Genomic DNA, 19,188 nt, shown 5'->3' with positions numbered 1-19,188 from the left:
AAATTAGCTAGGGCCACTATTTAAAATTTGACTTTAGGCCCCAGTGTTGTTGAGACGGCCTGGGTGCTTTCTCCTCCTAATTACTTGATCAACTTCTGCCAATGAATTTAAATATTTATATGTTTTTCCCTTAAACGAAATCCACTTGTATTGTCATTTTTCCACAAATAGATGATGTCAAGAGTTTCGCTGCATAATAAATTAATCATGAATTTTATTACGGTAAAGTTTTCTTAATTTCTTCGATATAGACATGGAAATATTTTCGCAAGAAAAAGTTGAAAAGAAAACTAAAATCTAAAATTTGTATAGAATTATCTCACTATGTTTGCCTTCCCTTCCCCAGTTTCAACTTTGAAGCTAATGAAAATCAACGAACCGAAAGATAAAATTACACGTTTCTAGGGACCAAATTGTAATTCTACCACCACTTTCTAAAAAAAAGTCATCCAAAATATCTCCCCGGCCCACCGACATATAAATAGCGCATTTCCCTTCGCGCCATCACATTTCAAATGTTCACTCTCACAGACTCGAAACGTTCAACTGAAAGAGAATTGCAAAAGACGATCGCTTCGAGATTCCTTCTCTAGAAACTTCTTCTCCTATACAGTATCTTTCTCAACACGAAAACTAAAAACTAAGTTCACATATCCAATCGCAATTCGATTTTTCGATTTCTAGGGTTTATATGATCTACAAAGCAACAAAAATGAACATCGAACTGTTCCTACTTCGTGTATGTAGGAAATCTAAGTCCGCAGAGCTAATCGCTTCGATTTTTAGGGTTTAAATCCGTGCTATGTGATCGAAAAAGCCACAAAAATCAACATCTAACAGTTCCTATTTCGTGTATGTGAGAAAGCTAAGTTTACAGAGCTAATCGCTTCGATTTTTTGATTTCTAGGGTTTATATCCGTGCTATGTGATCGACTAAGGCATAAAAATCAACATATTAACTGTTCCTACATTGTCTATGTAGGAAATCTAAGTTCGCAGAGCTAATCACTTCGATTTTTTGATAATATCCTCGCTTTGTGATCGACAAGGTCACAAAAATCAACATTGAACGGTTTCTACTTCGTGTATGTAAGGGAATTAGGAAAGTATTTGTGTTTGATTAGAGAATGAGCAAATTATTAGGATTATCAGGCATGAAAGGACTTGATAACTTCAAATCGCTGTCGAGATCTGGTTTAGGAGCTGCAAAACCGATGTCCATAAGTACGCGCTCTGATATGGTTTCTACTGGAAGTTTTGCGAATTTGAAGCTTACAGCAGGTAGTATTTTAATGTGTTAGGTTTTTAAATTTGCTGAAAAAACGGATACATTTTCTTATGCATTGCTTATTTTTTTTTTCTTTACGTCAACAGAGAAATTGGTGAAGGAGCAAGCTTCTGCTAAAACTGATCTGCAATTGGCGGTAAATTGGTTCAACTGTTCGAATTTAATTCCAATGCGTGTGTGTGTTTTTGTGTGTGTGTGCGCGCGCGCTTTTTGTGCTTGTGCTTTTGTGTGTGTGTGTGTGTGTTTCTATGCCTTCCCTACTCTGTGGGTATCATGTGCCATAGATTCAGTTATCAGGTGTAGGTTTCATGTCTAAATTTGAACTCAATAATTAGGTTACATGTTTAAATTTGAACTCAATAATTAGGTTTCATGTTTAAATTTGAACTCAATAATTAGGTTTCGTGTTTAACTTTGAACTCAATAATTAGGTTTCATATAACTGTTACTGTATTAAGTTTCATGTTTAATTTTGAACTCAATAATTAGTAATTTCACTTGTTCTCTAAATATGCATCATCATAATACAGAGCTCTAAATTGAAGAAGTTGACTGAAGATGTTCGTATGCTAGAAGAAAAGTTGCAAAATGCATACAATGAAAATGCTAAATTGAAAGTAAAGCAGAAAGAAGACGAGAAGCTATGGAAAGGACTGGAATCTAAATTTTCTTCAACAAAGACGTTGTGTGATCAGCTAACTGAAACCTTACAGCACCTAGCTGGTGTGGTTCAGGATGGTATATAAGCTGAACTTTCCTTTGATGGAACAATCCTTTCTAGCCTTTTTAATTTATATATTTTGATTGTGCACCTGACTCTACACAGCTGAGAAAGACAAGGCATCATTTGAACAGAGACAATCTGCAAGTTCTGTTGTTATTGATAACTTACAAGACAACATGAAAGCCCTCTCTTTGAGGTTGGAATCTTCTGAAGAAACTGTTAGAAAATGTAAGTTCATATAAATGCCTTATTTTGTAATATAGTCTATCCCCAATTGAGAACTTCAAACTAGTCAGAAACCGTATCTGCTGCTGAATAACTTGAGATTTATGCTTCTTTATATAGATAGATACTAATGTTTAAAGTTGCCTAACATGTTTTGGTGTGACAAAGGTACAAGGGAGCTGAATGAACTTGGTAACGAGAAGGAGAAAATGGAGAACTATTTCAGGGTTGAACAGAGCAAAAGTAGCAGGGTAATTGAGGAGAAAGGTTACATCTTCTGTGCTTGCACCTTTAACTTTCCAGAAATAGCATATGTTGCGTAAAAATTGGTTCTGTTGTCTGCATCAGCAAGCTGATCCTCTCCTATCTTTTATTTGTTTACTTTAGTTCTGTTGTCTATCAAATGCCAGTGCCTTTTGGTTGGATTCACTATGGACTTCACTGGAAAAATTACTTAAGCAGCTCATGTTCTATTTCACTTTTATTAGATGGTCGATTTGTTTGTGAACAATCTATGCATGACTGCTCTTAATTACATAAGAAAGCTCTTATAGTTATACTGGTCTGTAGCTATACCAGTGCCCACAGTTTCTCCTTTTGAACCTAGGGGGGAAATTCAAGTCTTTTTTGAGAGTATACTTGTTGAGTCCCACATTGTTTGTAGGATGGAATGCTTGGACTCCTTATATGGTCTTAGGAAATCCTCACCTCATGAGCTAGCTTTTTAGGTTGAATTAGGCCCAAAGTCTATTTTCTCATTATGGAATCAGAGCAAGCAGAGGTCTTGGATTCGAGTCTTCCTGCCCCCATTAGCTTTTTAAAAAAATTCACGTGCTTAACCCATGAAAAACAATCAAGCCTGCATGTGAGGGGGCATGCTTGAAGAGATAATTAAGTAAATAAAAGTGTGCTCTCTCTAACAGCTTGAGCTTTTTCAGATGAGATGGTCACACACTTCACAATAACATCTCTTTTTAATGTTACGCTGTAACTGAAACTGTTCGCAGTGTTTGGAAGCAGTTCATTTGACAATTCACTTGAGGTCATCTGTCATTGGACGTTCTCTATCCGTTGGAGTTCATACTGTGCACCTTAAGATTCTTTTAACGATAAAACTTTTCAGAGACATAGTTTCTCCAAAAAGGTGTTAGCTCTTTAGGAGTTTTTGCCTTGTTAATCAGTAAGGGAAATTTTTCTTGTTATGCTTCATTCTGTGTCACAAATGTCCTATTACTGACATAGATCTAAACATCTCTATTTTTTGTGATAAGTTTATCTCTTGGTAATTTCTCAGTTCCAAATATTTTTCTCCCTTTATTTACTTTTTACTTTCTTGTAATTTTTTTAAGATGCCATGATCAAGGAGTTTCAGGCTACCGTAGCAGTTAATGGACTTGCAGTGGAGAATTTGAAGTCTAAGTTGGAAGAATTACATCTCGAATCAAGAATAAAAGAAGATGAACTGGAGGGCTTGAGAACTACCAAAAAGAATTTGGAGGAAGAAAAGTGTGATCTTGTATCTAAAAATAGAAACTTCGCAGAACAATTAGATACATCACTTCAGGAGATAAAGAACCTTAATGAGTTTGTGAATGAAATGGTGGTAAAATTTACTGATTTGGATAGTCAAAGTCTTGTCTTTGCGGAGAAGATTATTCAGCTTAATGCTTTATTTGACTCTGGTTTTGAAATGATGAGAGAGAAGGGGGAACTTGTGGCTCAGCATGCTCAACAAAAGTTTGGCAAGCTCCTGGATCAATATACAAGCATTACATCAGAGAAAAATGCTCTACAGTTGGCTAATAAGGACCTGAAGGAAAAGTTATCTGCACTTCAGAAAGAGCAAGAACATGCAATGGTGCAGCACGCTGAAGAATCCCGTTTAGCAGAAGATCAAATTAGAAAATTAGAGTCTGAAGTAGAACTGCTTCTTTCCAAGAAGATGGAGATGGAAGGGCTGATTAGCAAGTTGCAGGAGAATATTGTCACTTTATCAGAAAATTCAAAACTCTCAGAGAATGAAATGGTCAATTCTTCTCACAAGATATTCATGTCTAGTAGCAGTATCTGATTAAACATAACAAGCCCAATTTTGATATCTTGCAGCAAAATTTATCATTGAAACTCTCCGAGATGGAAACAGAGAACAAAGATCATATCAGAAAGCTTCAATCAGACATGCTGACAAAGGAAGATGAAATTCATCACTTACGCAAGGAAATTGACAACTACACAGGAACGGTTGATTCACTGGAGAAGCATGTTACAGAGATTAACAATAAATTGGAGGAGAAAGATCAGCTTGTTCAGGAACTTCAGGGCAGGGAGAAAGAGTGGGAAGCTGAGAGAGAAAAGGTTTTTCATAAGGATACTTTTAGCTCTACAAATCCAGTTATAACCAGTAGAATGTGTTTAAATGACTAGAGTTTTGCACCTTGTTGCAGATTCAGGCATCTTTGCTTGCTGCTGAAAGCAAGCTCGCAGAATCTAAAAGGCAGTGTGATCAAATGTTAGAAAGCAAACAGCTAGAACTTTCTAGGAATTTAAAGGAATTATCTCAGAAAAATGATCAGGTTAACCTTAAAATATTTTTCTGTTGTTTTCTCTGTATGTGTTTCCTCCTACCCTACAAGTCACACTAGTAAGATCTTGCTCAGGCCATCAGTGACATCCGGAGGAGGTACGACTTGGAGAAGTTGGAAAGTATCAATCTAGAGAAGGAGAAGGTAGCTAATAATTCTTATGTTAAAGGACATCTAATGGAAGTATATTATCGCCTTTCACTTCATTTATTAATCTTCAGGCTGAAAAAATTGTTGGAGAGATGGAAAAGAATTGTGAGTTAAAGCTGTTGGAATGCAGAGAAGAATCTAAGCAGAACTTGAAGCGTGTACAGGAAGAACATGCTAATTTGGTATGTATAGGAAAGGATGCACAATTATCGTTTACTTATTTAGGGTCATGAAATCTTCTATAATTTCTTATGAATTCCAAAATTGACAGTCTAAATATTCTACTTCATCCCAAGTTATTCTTTGCACACAGTTCAGTTTTTTCTCTGTGTATAGAGTTCGACTCCTGTCAGATTTTAGTGTTGCAGTTGCATTGAAGTTCAATATTCTCTCATGATTCTCACGCTTATTCGTTAAGGTTGCAGGGAAACTCTTGAGAATGATGATCTTTATCTTAAAAAATTGTGGTTATTTATTGGATTTCTCATGATTCTCTATGAAAATGAATTTTGGATCTTGCTTAGATCCTTTTAAGCAACAGCTTTTCAAGGCTTAAAATGATGTTTAATGCTCAAACATTATTCTTTTAGTTGCTTGTCAACTGGAATCACAATTGTGACCGGGCAACTTGAATGTGATTTGCGCGTTTGTTGAAGTTACCTTCTTCAAGGCAGCTTTGCCCAAAATTTAACTCTATTTAATTGCCTAAATAACCTTTTCTCATGCTAGAATGTAAATATCTATAGGAATATGTTGGATATAATTAACTTACAATCAGTTAGTAGGATCATCTAACAAATTAAAAGATTACTATACTAATCCCGTTTGTCACATGTAATGGATTCTCTTTTGCCCACCATGCATCCAGATGGGCAGTTAGGCTAAGTATGCTGCCTAAGAAACATAAAACCTTCTGTTTGCTACTATGTAATTCAGATAAGACTCCAACATTTCTTGGGCTTAAAAGATAGAAGTTTGTGAATATGTTGAAAACAGACTTCATTTAGCCTATAGCTGAAGCATTTTGTCGCAGGTATGTCAAATTCAGCAGGAGCACAGCAAGAAGGAAATGAGTCTTGTTGCCAGTCACAATGAAGAGCTAAAACGTGCCCGTCTTCAGTATGAAAATGAATTGAGAGAGGTAAATTCTTTTAAGCTCAGTTTTTGTGTCTTAGCTCATTATTCTGCATGTATATTGCCTTAGTCATTGATGTGTGATATTTATCTCAGAAAACAAATTCAATGAGGAATGAGCATGAAGCTCAGTTAAGAGCTCTGAGACTTGAGCATGAGGATGACTGCAGAAGACTGCAGGACGAGTTGGATATGCAGAAGTCTAAAGTATGTTCTAATTGATTTTCTGTTCACATTGATTTTTTATCTTACCGTATTCATGTCTTATCTCAGGAGGAGAAACAGAGGGCTCTTTTGCAGTTGCAGTGGAAAGTAATGGGAAATAATCCGGAAGAGGAAGAAGTGACTTCAAAGAAGGTTTGACTCGTATTCATTAATATTAGATATATGCACGGACCTTACCCCCCTGCACACCCTGCCACAAGAGGGAAGAAAGATTCCTGTTCTCTGCTGTAAGAAGGTTCTGTTGTGTGATTTTCTTACAATATTTGCTCTCTGTTTCTTAAGATTTATACATGAATTAAGCTTAAATGGCATAGTGAGGATTCATATAGCCGACCCCAACTTGTTTGGTACTGAGGTGTAGTTGTTTTACCCAGTTGCTGTCTGCAATCACTAGTTTAGTGGATCCTTTCTGATTTAATAGATGCTTCATGAGGAGTTAAATTTGATTATCAAATCTTATTATGGTATGATTAATGAACTATCTAATTGTCAGTAATCTAACCACATAGCTATACAAAGTCATTACAGTCGAAACACTGGCATATAAATCTGCTAATTGATCAGTTTTGAATTTATATATACATATAAATTATGTTTTCTCCCATATCAGGTAACACTTTTTTGCCTTTTAAAGGTAAAGGTAAAGCCATATTAGGTAACACTACAACTGCAGAAAGTTATTTGTGTTTAGTGGTTGAACTTGTATCTTCTAATCTGTATCATGCTGATCACTGAGTTTAACTAGTTATACTCGTCTCCCTGAGATCCGTTTGATATGACTGGATCCAACATGCGAACAAATGAAAAAGACTCCAAAACTTAACCTATGATAGAGTTTTTGACAACTTGTTATATTTCTGATCTGAACTGAAAGATATGTGGAAGGATCAATTTGATTGCTACTTATAGGGGATTCTGAACGCGTTAAATACAGCCAATTTGTTTAATAAACCTAACTTCAACCATCATTGCTGAAAATTTGTGAAATTCGCAGAACTACTCTGGCTCGGTGACCAAAAGAAACCAACCTGATAGTCACAAAAGGGGTCAGCTTGCACCTGAGAGAGCGGAAGCTAAGGATGTGGTAAACATAACATGCAAAGCAACAAATCATTCTGGTTTCCTTTCAATTTTCTAAACTAGCATGCTGATCTTAGCTTAGCTATTTCAATGTTTTGGTAGGATTCACATCATCTGGTAGGAAGTCAAACACCTGTATCAAATTTGTTGAGGAAAGTGGAGCAAGTGAATACAGGAAGTCTGGCCACACATAGTAGGAAGGTAAGTGGCTAACTGCAGTTATCGGTAACCAAACAGTTCGGCTTAATTAGCTTTCTGCAAAATTAGTTTGAGAGTAAGTAGCACTTGGTTCTGTAGAATGCTTACACTCTGATTTCATCACCCTTCGCTGGAGATACCTTTCTAAGATCTGGATGGTTAATTCAGCATTTTGCCTTTTCAGTTTATATCGACAGACACCTGCATTGGTCTACATGTCCTATCTCACTGAACTTCCTAACTTCGTAAATTTCAGGTGACCCATCATGCATATGAAGTTGAAACCACAAATGGCAGAACAATTACGAAACGAAGGAAAACAAAAAGCACAGTCATGTTTGATGTATGTAAAATCGAATTCTTAACAGCATTGCTGGACTTCGTTGCCTGATTCCAGTATGCCAGTTACTAGACTGCTGGCCTGCCAATGTATATGATGAGTCTAACTTTTATGTTACTGTATTATGAAAGGATCCATCAAAGCACAAGAAGAGAAGGACACCAAAGGTTAAGACTCCCAGAGAGGTTATCGGGGTATGACTCATTCATTTACCTGCTTTCTGTTCACTTGCCATCATTACCAGATTCCAGTACATCGAAGTTACTACCTGTCATTTTGCGACTCTGCTGGTGTTTAGATAAGTTTAACCTTTATATTGCTGTATTATGAAAGGGCCCATTAAAGCACGATAAAGAAGTGACACCAAAATCAAGACCCCTAGAGACGTTATCAGGATATGAACCACTTTTTGACCTGTTATGTTTTCACTTCCCATTCATGGTCCTTCGTGCCTTAATCTAAGAAAATAGCACGTCTCCTTGATGGGTGGTGCCTTGAGAGCTTAACTAGCTAAAAGAGTAACGAGGGACAAACAAATCTCCATACTTGAGCTCAACTTGTTCTAACATCCACTACTTAATTTTGGCACAGGGTATAAAAGGAGGAGGTCATCCAAAACCTGCAAACATAGGTGATTTGTTCTCAGAAGGATCTTTGAATCCATATGCTGATGATCCGTATGCATTTGATTAGAGGTACTATTAGTCATTCTGATTGCATATCTGATAAATAAACTTTTACACTATCAATCAGCTCCCAGTGCATTAAATAATTTGTCTTTCTAAAGATAGCGAGAGAACACAGAGGTTTGAGCAAACATTTTTCACTTGTTATAAGCAAGAATGAAGTTTTATTTTATTGTGATTGCAGAAACCTTTCAGAAATAATAATGTGCCGTCTAGCGGTCGTAACTGCGCTGTACACTATCAATCAGCCCTCCTCTGCATTGAATAACCCCACCCCCGATTCAGCATGCACAGTTTTCATCAGACATTTCTTATAACTTGTTAGAAGAAGAATAAAAGAGTAATTAATTATGTGCTTTTGCAGCTTTATCAGGAGTGTCGAATGTAATCTGATTCCCTTCCTGCTGTTATATCTTAATCTTATATCTGTACTGCCTTGGTCTTTCTTCCACATGCCTCACATCCTTGTTTAGTTTCTTGCTTTTATAAGTGTCTTTCCCACTATTATTTGGCAAAACTCTTAAATATTAATTTTATCCTTTCTCAGGTGAAGAAGTACTACTCCAGAATGCTTATCTGAAGTGAACTGTGACCTGTAAAGATTTGGCTGATTCTTTGATGGTAGGCATAGATTTGACTGTTTCCTATATAGAAAGGAATTATGTTTTTTTTTTTTTTTTTGTCGGGAAAAAATGAAGTGTGTATACCACTGCAATTAGTATGCGAAGAAACTGTGGGGGAAATTACGTGATTAGAGCTCGACTGGAGAGGAACTGCACCAGTGTAAAGTCACTAGCTGCGTAGAACTGCATATATTTTTTGTTATGTGCTTCGAAACTGTATAAGCTTTAACTCTTGACCGTTGCCAATCACTCAACTACCCCACTTTCTTGAGATGTAATTGGACAATGTATAGAAAGCATCCTCGTTCGCGGTCACAAATGCCTCTATTGGAGTTGCACCATTAAGAAATAAAGATACTTGGGACTTAAACTTCTCCTCTCCCTTATGATTGTTGAATATATATATTGTGTTGTACTGATTTTATATTCATCTGAAAAGTACTGCCGTTTACTCATGCCCACCGACAGGGGGAATTTACCACAATGCATTTGCGGTGGTAATGAAAAAAGATATAGTACTACTAGCACATATATTTCAATACCCATGCCTATGTGGCCATCTGAAAACGATTCGATTTGCATTAACACATAACGTGAATCATGTTTCCTTGTTCGGGAGCATTGTGGGTCCTTACAATTTTATTAAACTATTATCTTTGTCCCACTTCAAGTGACAATTATTATTTGGAGTGTCACGTTTTTTTTTATTGCTATTATTTCATAAATTTTTAAAATTTTTTGAATCGTTAATTATTATGATTTATAGTATTTTTTATATAGTTTCTAAATATAAAAACTTTATAGATTTTATATCCGAATTCGGACTGAAAATTATATAATTTGATCATTGCACTCTAAATCGTGATATCACATAAAATGGACTAAGCGAGTAGTAAGCAAAAGCAAATGATCTCTCGGAGGAAGTGACAAACGGATAATAATGTATCTTCTAGGAAAGTTAGCAGCATCAGCCAATACCTATTACAGTCAACAACAAGCCCAGTATAGAGCCTGTTTGGATGGGCTTAAAATAAGTAGCTTATAAGCTGAAAACAGCTTATAAGCCAAAAAGAAATAAGTTGGGGTAGGCTAACTTTTTTTTTTGGAACAGCTTATAAGCTGCTTTAGATAAGTTAAGCCAAATGGGCCCAATTATTTTGGGCTTATTTTATGCACAAAATGGCTTTAAGCTGGTCAGCCAAACACTCAAAAAAGCTGAAAACAACTTATAAGTCAATCCAAACGGGCTCATAATCTCTCCATGTGGGGTCTGGGGAGGGTAGAGTGTACGCAGACCTAACCCCCACCTTGAAAGGTAGGGCGGCTGTTTCCGAAAGACCCTCGGCTCAAGAGAGTAAAACAAGACAAAAGGTCAGATAGGGCCAAGCATATCGAAAACAATATGAAAACAAGGAATAACAAAAGCGAGAAAGTCATGGTAGAACAGTCCGGAAAGAAAGGAGCATTAACTACTATAAATAAATAAGATAACCAAAGTACAACGGCCCAACAAATATAAGCAGCAATCAAATGCAGAAATCAAATGGCAATAAACAAATGAGCAGAACTACAACTACTATGGTGAAAGGATAAGCCACCTAGCCTTCTATCCTAATCTGAGTCCTCCACAACCTCCTATCTAAGGTCATGTCCTCGGTGAGCTGAAACTGTGTCATTCCCTGTCTAATCACCTCTCCTCAATACTTCTTCGGCCTCCGTTTGCCTCTCCTGAAACCGTCCATAGCCAACCTCCGCACTGGAGCATCTGTGTCTCTCCTCTTCACATGTCCAAACCATCTCAGACTCGCTTCCCCCATCTTGTCCTCCACCGATGTCACTCCCACCTTGTCTCAGATATCTTCATTCCTAATTATATCCCTCCTAGTGTGCCCACACATCCACCGCAACATTCGCATTTCCGCGACTTTCATCTTCTGAACGTGAAATTTCTTGACTGGCCAACACTCCGCCCCGTACAATAAAGTCGGTCTAACCACCACTTTGTAGAACTTGCCTTTAAGTTTTGGTGACACTTTCTTATCACACAGCACTCCGGAGGCTCGCCTCCATTTCATCCACCCTGCACCAATACGATGTGAAACATCGTCGTCGATATCCCCATCTCCCTGTATAACCTCTCTATAATGGCAGCGTTTATTCGAAGATTTCATGATGCTATAGTGAGGTGATGTCATATATGTATACTGAAATTTGATGTTTGGATCTCATTTAGCTGTTATAAATAAATAGGCAAAACTTTATTTTTCTGTATTTTTTAAACGAAAACAAAATACTTGTTAATTTTAAAATCTCAATTAATTTTCATATTTCACTAATTAAAAACTAAAGTGACTAATAAATACATAACTAGTTGTACTGTACCGATAAAGAATTAAAATCTAAGGAACAAATGCATTTAAAATTAATTGAAAATCTAAATATTTCAAGTTTGATGTAAATATTCTACTATTGTAGGTTGTTTAGTAAATTCCACTAGAACGCTTGAATTGACGAAAATTATTATCTAAACTTTTAGCAAAAAGGAATTCAATAGCTTTCTCCTGATTATTACCATACATATCTTAATATTTTATTTCTATACATAATATATTTCTTACAAAATATTATTACATAATATTTGAGTGTGGCTGTTATAAAAATGTAATTTTACAAAGAGTGTACCGCTATAATGAAAGTCATTGTTGTTTAACGTAGAATGTTGTTATAAAGAAGTAAAATATAACATGAAAAATTAGTTTCGAAGAAAATCAGGACGTTATATTGAAATGTTGTTATAAGGAATGACAATTATAGAGATGTTTGACTATATTATCAACTTTTTTATTCCCCAGCATAATTCCAGGGAGAAGCTGAAGCATAAGGCCATTTTACAATTTCAGTGCCATACATTCAATATAGCATCAACCATCAAGTTAAATCATGAAATAAATAGTTATTTAACATATATACTATGTGTGCGAGTGAGATATGCATCATCAAGACTTGAGCTTTATGAAACATGAAATAAATCTTTGGCTTTGCCTTTTGAAAGAATATAATTGAACGGAGTGAATAGAGTGCAACCAAGCAGATTCCACTTCTGCGCGCCCACTTGGGATATGTTTGGCCTTCTCTTAAGTTTGATGAGTATCATCTACCTATAAAAATTTTGTACCCCTGTGAACAATATATTAAACAACTTGTTAATTTGGTAGGTTTGATGCAACCATAGACGGGTTGGATCTTGATCCCGCGAATAAATTTCTGATATCTGCAATCTGCATTATCTAAATGGACTAAGTAGAAGATCCAAAACAAAATTTGAGCAACTTTTGGGGGCATTACTAGTTACTGTCTGAATAGGGAGAAGAACAGCCTGAGTAGTTTGAGTTTGAAGAAAGGCATCAGCTAACATCTGCCCAAGATGGACTTGTGCTAGTGTTGTGATGTGCACATAATCCATCCCCACAGGAAGCCCTTTGGCATCAACAGTTCTTACATTTGGAAGATTAATACCCAGTTGAGCTTTTCTAACCTGCTCCCTGTAAGGTCCTAGAGATGATGCCAATGCCACCTAATAAAATAAGCCAAATTATTCAAATTTTTGCCTCAATAAATATGTGGACCACTCATAACTAACTCCAATAATGACATTAAAAAGCGTTGCACAGGATAGAATTTGAACTCCTAAAAGCAACTTGGGTTTATAATTAATGAAAAAGAAAGAGAGCAACCATTCTAGGCCACCTTAAATTTTCATGTGGTACAAGAATAAAGACTAACCAAAACATGGTATATGGTAGTCCCCCGTCCTAGAAATTGGAAAGAAAAAAAAAAAGATACTGAAAGTCTAATCACTTATTTCCCGTCTTAATTCAATAATTAACTACTTACGTAGATGCTTACTTAAAAGTATTGATTAAAAACTAAGATGTACTTTAAGTTATAATTTTTATAATAAAAATATTTTAAATTTTTCAAAAAACAAAAAAAGAATTACTCCTAGTGGTAGAATACTTTTTCACCCCAAAATACTAATTGTCCTATTTTTTGACCGAAAGAGCAATACTCCCTATGTTGTCTTTTATGTGTCCAATATATAATTTTTATTTTTACTTGTTCATTTTAACAAATCAATAATATTTTTGTACACCTTCTCATTAACTAGTCATTTCCAAACTAATTGGGGTATGAGTAATCAAATTTAGATTTCCGAAATACTTTTAATAAGGATAGTTTTGTAAAAGGGAAAAAAGGGTCAAAAATACACCTCTACTTTGGAAAAAGGGCTAAAAATATCATCCGTTATAAATTTGGGTAAAAAATACTCCTCCCGTCATTAAAGTTTTCAAATATACCCCTATCTTAACGAAAATCCCCAACCTAACCCGATTTCATTTTTAAACCCGCTCCATCTAAACCCGACTCAACTAAATAAAAAAAACCATATGGATTACCCGCTCCTGTGCCTAGTGGCTCCAGATGTAGGACTCGAGAACAAGTTGGTCGCACATGAATTTTTTATGTAGTTGGGTCGGGTTTAAATGGAGCGGGTTTAAAAATGAAATTGGTTTATTTTGAGAGATTTGGGGATTTCCGTAAAGATCCATATTTGAAAACTTTAATGACGGAAAGAGTATTTTTTACCCAAATTTGTAACGGAGAATATTTTTAACCTTTTTCCCCAAAGCATAGGGGCATTTTTGACCCTTTTCCCTTTGTAAAATACACATTAATTCATATAGGAAGTGCAAACTGCAAACTGGACAACTAAAAAGAGGGTGAAGAGAGTATATTTCTGCCGACTAGTGTTTGAATGACTAAAGATATTTTCTTTTCAATTACCTGAATCACAGGCAATGTAGGAGACTGTAGATCACGGAGCACATTCTTGAATAATCTCTTCAATCTAAATTTGTACAATTTGGCATCCTCAAGAGTCTGAGTATCACTCTCACCTTGGTACCACAGCAAAGCTTGAAGTTTCCCACCACCTTGCAAAGCAGCCTCTGTTCTCCTTATCATATGATTATACAGTACACCCCCACGAGCCCATTCACTAATATTTGTTCCTCCAATAGCACAAGGGACCAAACCAATAACTCCAATACTTGGATCTCTCTTAAGAACTGAATTGGCAAATGACATTCCTGGTCCAACCCCACAAACTTTACCCAAATCTATGTCTTGGTGAAGTGGTTCTTGAGCTTCAACCCATGTAAGTCCTGCACTGAGTCTGAGGATGTTTGGATTGGATTGACACTCTGGTGGGATTACACCATCCCATGTTTCATTAACTATGCCATTTTGGCCATGGTTAATGACACCACCTCGGCCGGACATGTTGCTTTGTCCGGCTAATATGAATATGTTTTGGACCTGTGAAGGTGGAACATTTGCTAGATCTGCTGTATTCACCCATCTAATGTGTGTTAGAAGTATTAACCAAAGAAAGGGGATCATTGTTTTCTTGAAATTTAAGGCAAAATTGAGACATCAAACAAGTGATATCTCCATAGGAAAGAATATAGGAAGGGCAGGGTGGAGTACTACTGGCCCATTCTTTACGCAAAGATGTGTTGATTTCTTTATTACAACTGTATAAGACTTATTTATTGATTCCAACCTACTACTACTTTTATTTATCAGCCGTTGATTAAGACTAGGTGACAAACTCTTTAGCTGTTCAAGTTTCCGCATCTAACCATATGTCAATTCCACCCATTAAGCATTTGGGCACTTTGTATCATCATTGTCCTTGATGATCACTTTCATTTCCATATCATAGTATTAAAAAGTGACTCTTAACATTGATCTAGGTGTCTTTTCCTTCCTTTTAAAAGAACGCAACAAAAGTAAAGCCAACATATGCACAATTACTGTAATCCACATCAGCTGGAACTAGATGCCCCTCCAAACATCCCCCCCCCCCCCCAAAAAAAAAAAAAAAGAGATTGCAACTTTACTTGCAGTACCTATCCCAAAAAAAGGAGAAAAAAAGTGAAGAAAAATAACTATCTTTAACCCTACTAACTTTACTAATACTCGAGGGAAAAGAATATACGTATGAGATAGAAACAAGATCTTTATAATTATAATAAACAAAAAAAGTTCCTCCTTCATTTTTACGGGCGAACCCCTTTCTAGACTCGAGTTCTATTCAGAGAAAGCATTCAATTGGAAGTAAACAGCACATGAGAGTTACTTCTTTTTGGTTTTCCGCCCGATGTCCGATCTCCGCAATAAAACCCCGACTAGATGAGGTCATTTAAGTGGCAAAGCGCTCCCTTTTTTTCCATATTCAGAGCTCGCACCCGAAATTTTCGATTTAAGGATGAAGGAATCTTATCTATCCAACACAAATTACTTGCACAAGCGAAATGGAAATAGAAAATTAAAGCAAATGCAATCTATTGCTACAACATACAAATACAGAAGCATTATCCACCACTCAATCTAACTAATCAGGAATAAATTCCACGGCGAAAAAAATATTCTCATGCTAGATAACGAAGATTTGAACATTCTTTCTCCAAAAATTTATCCACAAAAAGAACACCACCTAATTAACCATAACATCATACAAAACTTTCAAAAAATCTGCAGTACTTCGATCAAATCTTAGTTCTCAACTACTCACTGCATCTATTGATTGATCAAAATCACTTCTATAATCCAATAGTAGCAAACAAATACACTTCAATGAAGAACCATATGTCAAAGACATCACCAATCAAAAAACACTGAACTACTGAATACAAATACAGAAGCATTATCCTCCACGCAATATAGAGTAATCAGAAATATGTTCCACAGCGAAAAAAAATCTCATGCTAGATAATGAAGATTTGAACTTCTTCATAAAATTCAAGAAATGTACTATCCACAAACAGAGGCGAATTCAGAATTTCAAGAGGATGAGTTCTCCATTGCCGCTAGGAATTTTCTTTAAAAAAAAAAAAAAAAGACGCAAGGTGCATTAAGTTGTGTTCAATCCCGCGATCTCAAGGGATTAAACCCAGCACTTAACCAGTGCTCCACTCAATCTTATTTGACCATGTGTTCCTTCAGTTAATATTAGATATATTTTAAGAATTATATACATAACATACCGAGTTTAGTCGAATGATCATGTGTTCATGTCACCCATTTTTCCTACCTAAATTCGCCCCTGTCCACAAACAGAACAGCACCTAATTAACCATAAAATCATGCAATTATTTCAAAAAATCTGCAGTACTTAGATCAAATCTCAGTTCTCACGTACTCCTAATTAACAAAAACACTTCAATGAAGAACTATTGAATCGAACAACAGTACTGAATCATCAATAAAAGGCGAGCAAAAGAAGCATAGTCCAAACAGAGAGTAAAACCACAACTTGAATGAATAACTCCGTAACGCTGCATAGTTTGAGCTTCTTATTCTTCAATTTCTGCTTCAATATCTCCATCTTCAGTTCCCACAACTCTTTCAAATTCTCCTCCTCGTTCTGAAAATCATCAAAAATTCAAAAACAAAACAAAAATTGCAATCTATGTAATCACAGGAAATTTTCAAAAATATACAGCTTTTGAAAATATTTACGTCATGTAGCCCAATATAACCTGGAGAAAATCATTATACATAATGTATCAACCTTGTATAATAGTGAATAAAAGGTGTTTAAACACAAATATGGGCTAAATCGAGTGTTTCTGCACAAAATACGGGCTATCTGGCGTAAATATTTTAAAAACTAAGACATAAAACGTAATTTTCCGTATTATGATCAAACGCATGGAAACAGAGGGAAGGAAAATAGATTGAAAGACCTTGTATTGGTTAAGATTTGGAGACTTGAGAGTAGTAGTGTTTTTCAGTGATGAGATGAGAATTGCAGATTTAGCACATTGAATTGCGAGTTTTGGCTTGACAGATTCAGTAATTTCTCTTTCACTTGCAATGTCCTCCATTTTCTCTCTGTTTTCGCGCTTTCGATAATGCTTGAGTTTGATTTCACGTGAACTTTGGGATTGTAAAATGTATTTATCCCTCGCAAAAAGTATATATATATTGTGAAATTTGCATACTGTGGCATTTTTATTGTGTCTTCAAAATATTTGCAATTCAAAAATTTGTGATATAATCTTTTTCTACTTTATTAATCGACCTGTAATGAGTTAATTCTCCCTTGAAATATGTAATAGTATACTTATGGGCAATTTGCACAAATAATACTAAATTTTTGTGTTGGTATTTAAATTTTATCCGCGCTAGGGGCTGTTTTGGGAGATGTTTTGGGATGGAATTGATTATATTTTGATATGTAGGTATTGGTATTGTTGTTGTTGATGTTTGGGTTGAATTGGAAAGTGAGGGATTGTTAAGTTTACAAAGGAGATGCTATCCGAATTTCGTTAAGTTATAGACTAATTTAAAAGTTGGAATATAAGCATTCTAGACTAATAGTTGGCATACTTGGTCTTGTGCATAGATTCTTCAAGTCGGGGACATAAGCATAGTTAGCTTGAGAAGCGGATAAGGTATGTTAAGGCTGTCCCTTCTATTCTTTTGATCCTTTTCATATGAACGAAAGAAGCGAGCGAGTTCCAAAGACTCTACTCCTAGATAATGTAGAATTCATTGTATTATTGACCTCATGTATTTCATATCCACAACTTCCAGTGTATTCTTTCATGAGTTCTTCATGCATTTATATATATGTATAGTTATTTTCTCACACCACGCCGCGCTATAGTCGACCGGGCAGGCACGTAGATGTGCACACCACTGCAGTGAGCAGATTATGAGATTACCCCAGACGCGGGATGACATGATGTGTGGATATATATATATATATGTGTGTGTGTGTGTGTGTGTGTATGTGTGTGTGTGTGTGTGTGTGTGTGTATGTATATGATTTTTAAAGAGAGCATGCATATCATACGCCGCAGAAGCACTTTCAGATATTGGGATTATCTTTCATGTTCTAGATATCTTTCATGATTCTTATGTACTTGTTGTTCTTATGCCTTACATACTCGGTACATTTTGCCGTACTGACTCCCCTATTGCTCGGGGGGCTGCGTTCATGCCTGCAGGTCCAGGTAGACAGACAGGCGGTCCAGCTCAGTAGGACTTCCACTCAGCGGTAGTCAGTGCGCTCCACTTGGTCCGGAGCAGCAGTTCATTTTGGTATGCTATTTTTGTCATGTATATATGGGTATGACGAGACCCTGTCCCGTCCTTTCTACAGCCTTGTATTCTATTAGAGGTCTATAGACAGTTGTATGTAGTTGGGATGTTGTGTAGCCTTGTCGGCTCCTATTCTTTTGTGTACAGCATATGTAGCGGCCTAGTCGGTTTGCACTGTTCTTTTCAGTATGTATATACACAGGTGGTTGTGAGTTCTTGATATATAGCTCTTGATGTTGTTCTTACAGAGTCAACACAGTTCAGTTATGAGTCAGATATGGGCCACCCTGTTGTTCTGTGATAGCTAAGCAAGAGTAGGGGTGTCTGGCCAATAGAGGTCAGGCTCTCGTCACGACTCATCGGCTTGGGTCGTGACAATTATGCCACAACTAAACGATTATTTTAAGTTTTAGAACAGGAATATGGTTTGCACTAAAAAATTCTTTTGTACAACATGACTTTTGCTTTTCTCAACAAAGAGGAATTAAATTATCCTTAAACCATAATAGAGTCAAAATATATGCGTTGTAGAATCGAACCTATTGAATAAAACCATAATATAATCTCTTGAAAAGTATTTTTCGCACAATTGAATCAAGAGATAAAGACATAATATAACATAAGTGAAGAAGGGGAGTGAGAGGAGACCTTTTGACATTTCTTGGAGCGAAAATTTGATAACGAATAGACTCGTGTTGACGCTTTTCAGCCTATGTCTTGGTTTCTAACTCAAAAAAAAAAATGAATTGGATAATA

General features: G+C 36.1%; 3 protein-coding genes across 5 annotated transcripts; 1 reads left to right on the top strand and 2 right to left on the bottom strand.

Annotated features, from left to right (window-relative positions):
• Positions 1-216: 216 nt before the first annotated feature.
• On the top strand, positions 217-9,625 carry LOC132627506 (synaptonemal complex protein 1-like). Of its 2 annotated transcripts, XM_060342888.1 has the most exons (19): positions 221-1,281; positions 1,375-1,424; positions 1,819-2,026; positions 2,115-2,240; positions 2,406-2,504; positions 3,587-4,263; positions 4,344-4,592; positions 4,682-4,810; positions 4,895-4,963; positions 5,041-5,151; positions 6,003-6,110; positions 6,200-6,310; positions 6,377-6,460; positions 7,323-7,412; positions 7,511-7,609; positions 7,863-7,949; positions 8,078-8,140; positions 8,538-8,641; positions 9,180-9,625. In XM_060342888.1, exons 1-18 carry the CDS (start codon positions 1,128-1,130, stop codon positions 8,637-8,639), a joined length of 2,616 nt encoding a protein of 871 aa, XP_060198871.1. In that variant the 5' UTR covers positions 221-1,127; the 3' UTR covers positions 8,640-8,641; positions 9,180-9,625. The 2 variants fall into 2 exon arrangements, 1 of the variants encoding a protein (XP_060198871.1); XR_009577890.1 differs by lacking the exons at positions 8,078-8,140; positions 8,538-8,641; positions 9,180-9,625 and having other exon boundaries at positions 217-1,281; positions 7,491-7,609.
• Positions 9,626-12,007: 2,382 nt separating this feature from the next.
• On the bottom strand, positions 12,008-15,106 carry LOC132627507 (probable carbohydrate esterase At4g34215). 2 transcript variants are annotated; one of them, XM_060342890.1, is made up of 3 exons: positions 14,101-15,106; positions 12,601-12,829; positions 12,008-12,432 (listed from the first exon to the last, which is right to left on the bottom strand). In XM_060342890.1, exons 1-3 carry the CDS (start codon positions 14,716-14,718, stop codon positions 12,410-12,412), a joined length of 870 nt encoding a protein of 289 aa, XP_060198873.1. In that variant the 5' UTR covers positions 14,719-15,106; the 3' UTR covers positions 12,008-12,409. The 2 variants fall into 2 exon arrangements, with proteins under 2 accessions (XP_060198873.1, XP_060198872.1); XM_060342889.1 differs by having other exon boundaries at positions 12,008-12,829; positions 14,101-15,100.
• A 1,108-nt stretch (positions 15,107-16,214) lies between these two features.
• LOC132627508 (uncharacterized) lies at positions 16,215-17,331 on the bottom strand. The gene is made up of 2 exons (XM_060342891.1): positions 17,070-17,331; positions 16,215-16,747 (listed from the first exon to the last, which is right to left on the bottom strand). The coding sequence occupies exons 1-2, from the start codon at positions 17,208-17,210 to the stop codon at positions 16,583-16,585; spliced, it is 306 nt and encodes a 101-aa protein (XP_060198874.1). The 5' UTR covers positions 17,211-17,331; the 3' UTR covers positions 16,215-16,582.
• Positions 17,332-19,188: the final 1,857 nt, after the last annotated feature.

Source organism: Lycium barbarum, chromosome 2 (assembly GCF_019175385.1).
Source record: "Lycium barbarum isolate Lr01 chromosome 2, ASM1917538v2, whole genome shotgun sequence".
NCBI classification, from domain to species: domain Eukaryota; kingdom Viridiplantae; phylum Streptophyta; class Magnoliopsida; order Solanales; family Solanaceae; genus Lycium; species Lycium barbarum.
This window is presented reverse-complemented; position numbering and strand designations above follow the sequence as displayed.

What these genes read in the sequence shown, in the direction of transcription:
- LOC132627506 (XM_060342888.1), top strand. Translation starts at nt 1,128, where the DNA reads ATGAGCAAATTATTAGGATTATCAGGCATGAAAGGACTTGATAACTTC. An exon ending in AAACTGATCTGCAATTGGCG is followed by an intron (nt 1,425 to 1,818) that starts GTAAATTGGTTC and finishes ATCATAATACAG; the next exon opens with AGCTCTAAATTGAAGAAGTT. An exon ending in AGCTGGTGTGGTTCAGGATG is followed by an intron (nt 2,027 to 2,114) that starts GTATATAAGCTG and finishes GACTCTACACAG; the next exon opens with CTGAGAAAGACAAGGCATCA.
- LOC132627507 (XM_060342889.1), bottom strand. Translation starts at nt 14,718, where the DNA reads ATGATCCCCTTTCTTTGGTTAATACTTCTAACACACATTAGATGGGTG. An exon ending in CTACATTGCCTGTGATTCAG is followed by an intron (nt 12,830 to 14,100) that starts GTAATTGAAAAG and finishes TTATTTTATTAG; the next exon opens with GTGGCATTGGCATCATCTCT.
- LOC132627508 (XM_060342891.1), bottom strand. Translation starts at nt 17,210, where the DNA reads ATGGAGGACATTGCAAGTGAAAGAGAAATTACTGAATCTGTCAAGCCA. An exon ending in CAAATCTTAACCAATACAAG is followed by an intron (nt 16,748 to 17,069) that starts GTCTTTCAATCT and finishes GATGATTTTCAG; the next exon opens with AACGAGGAGGAGAATTTGAA.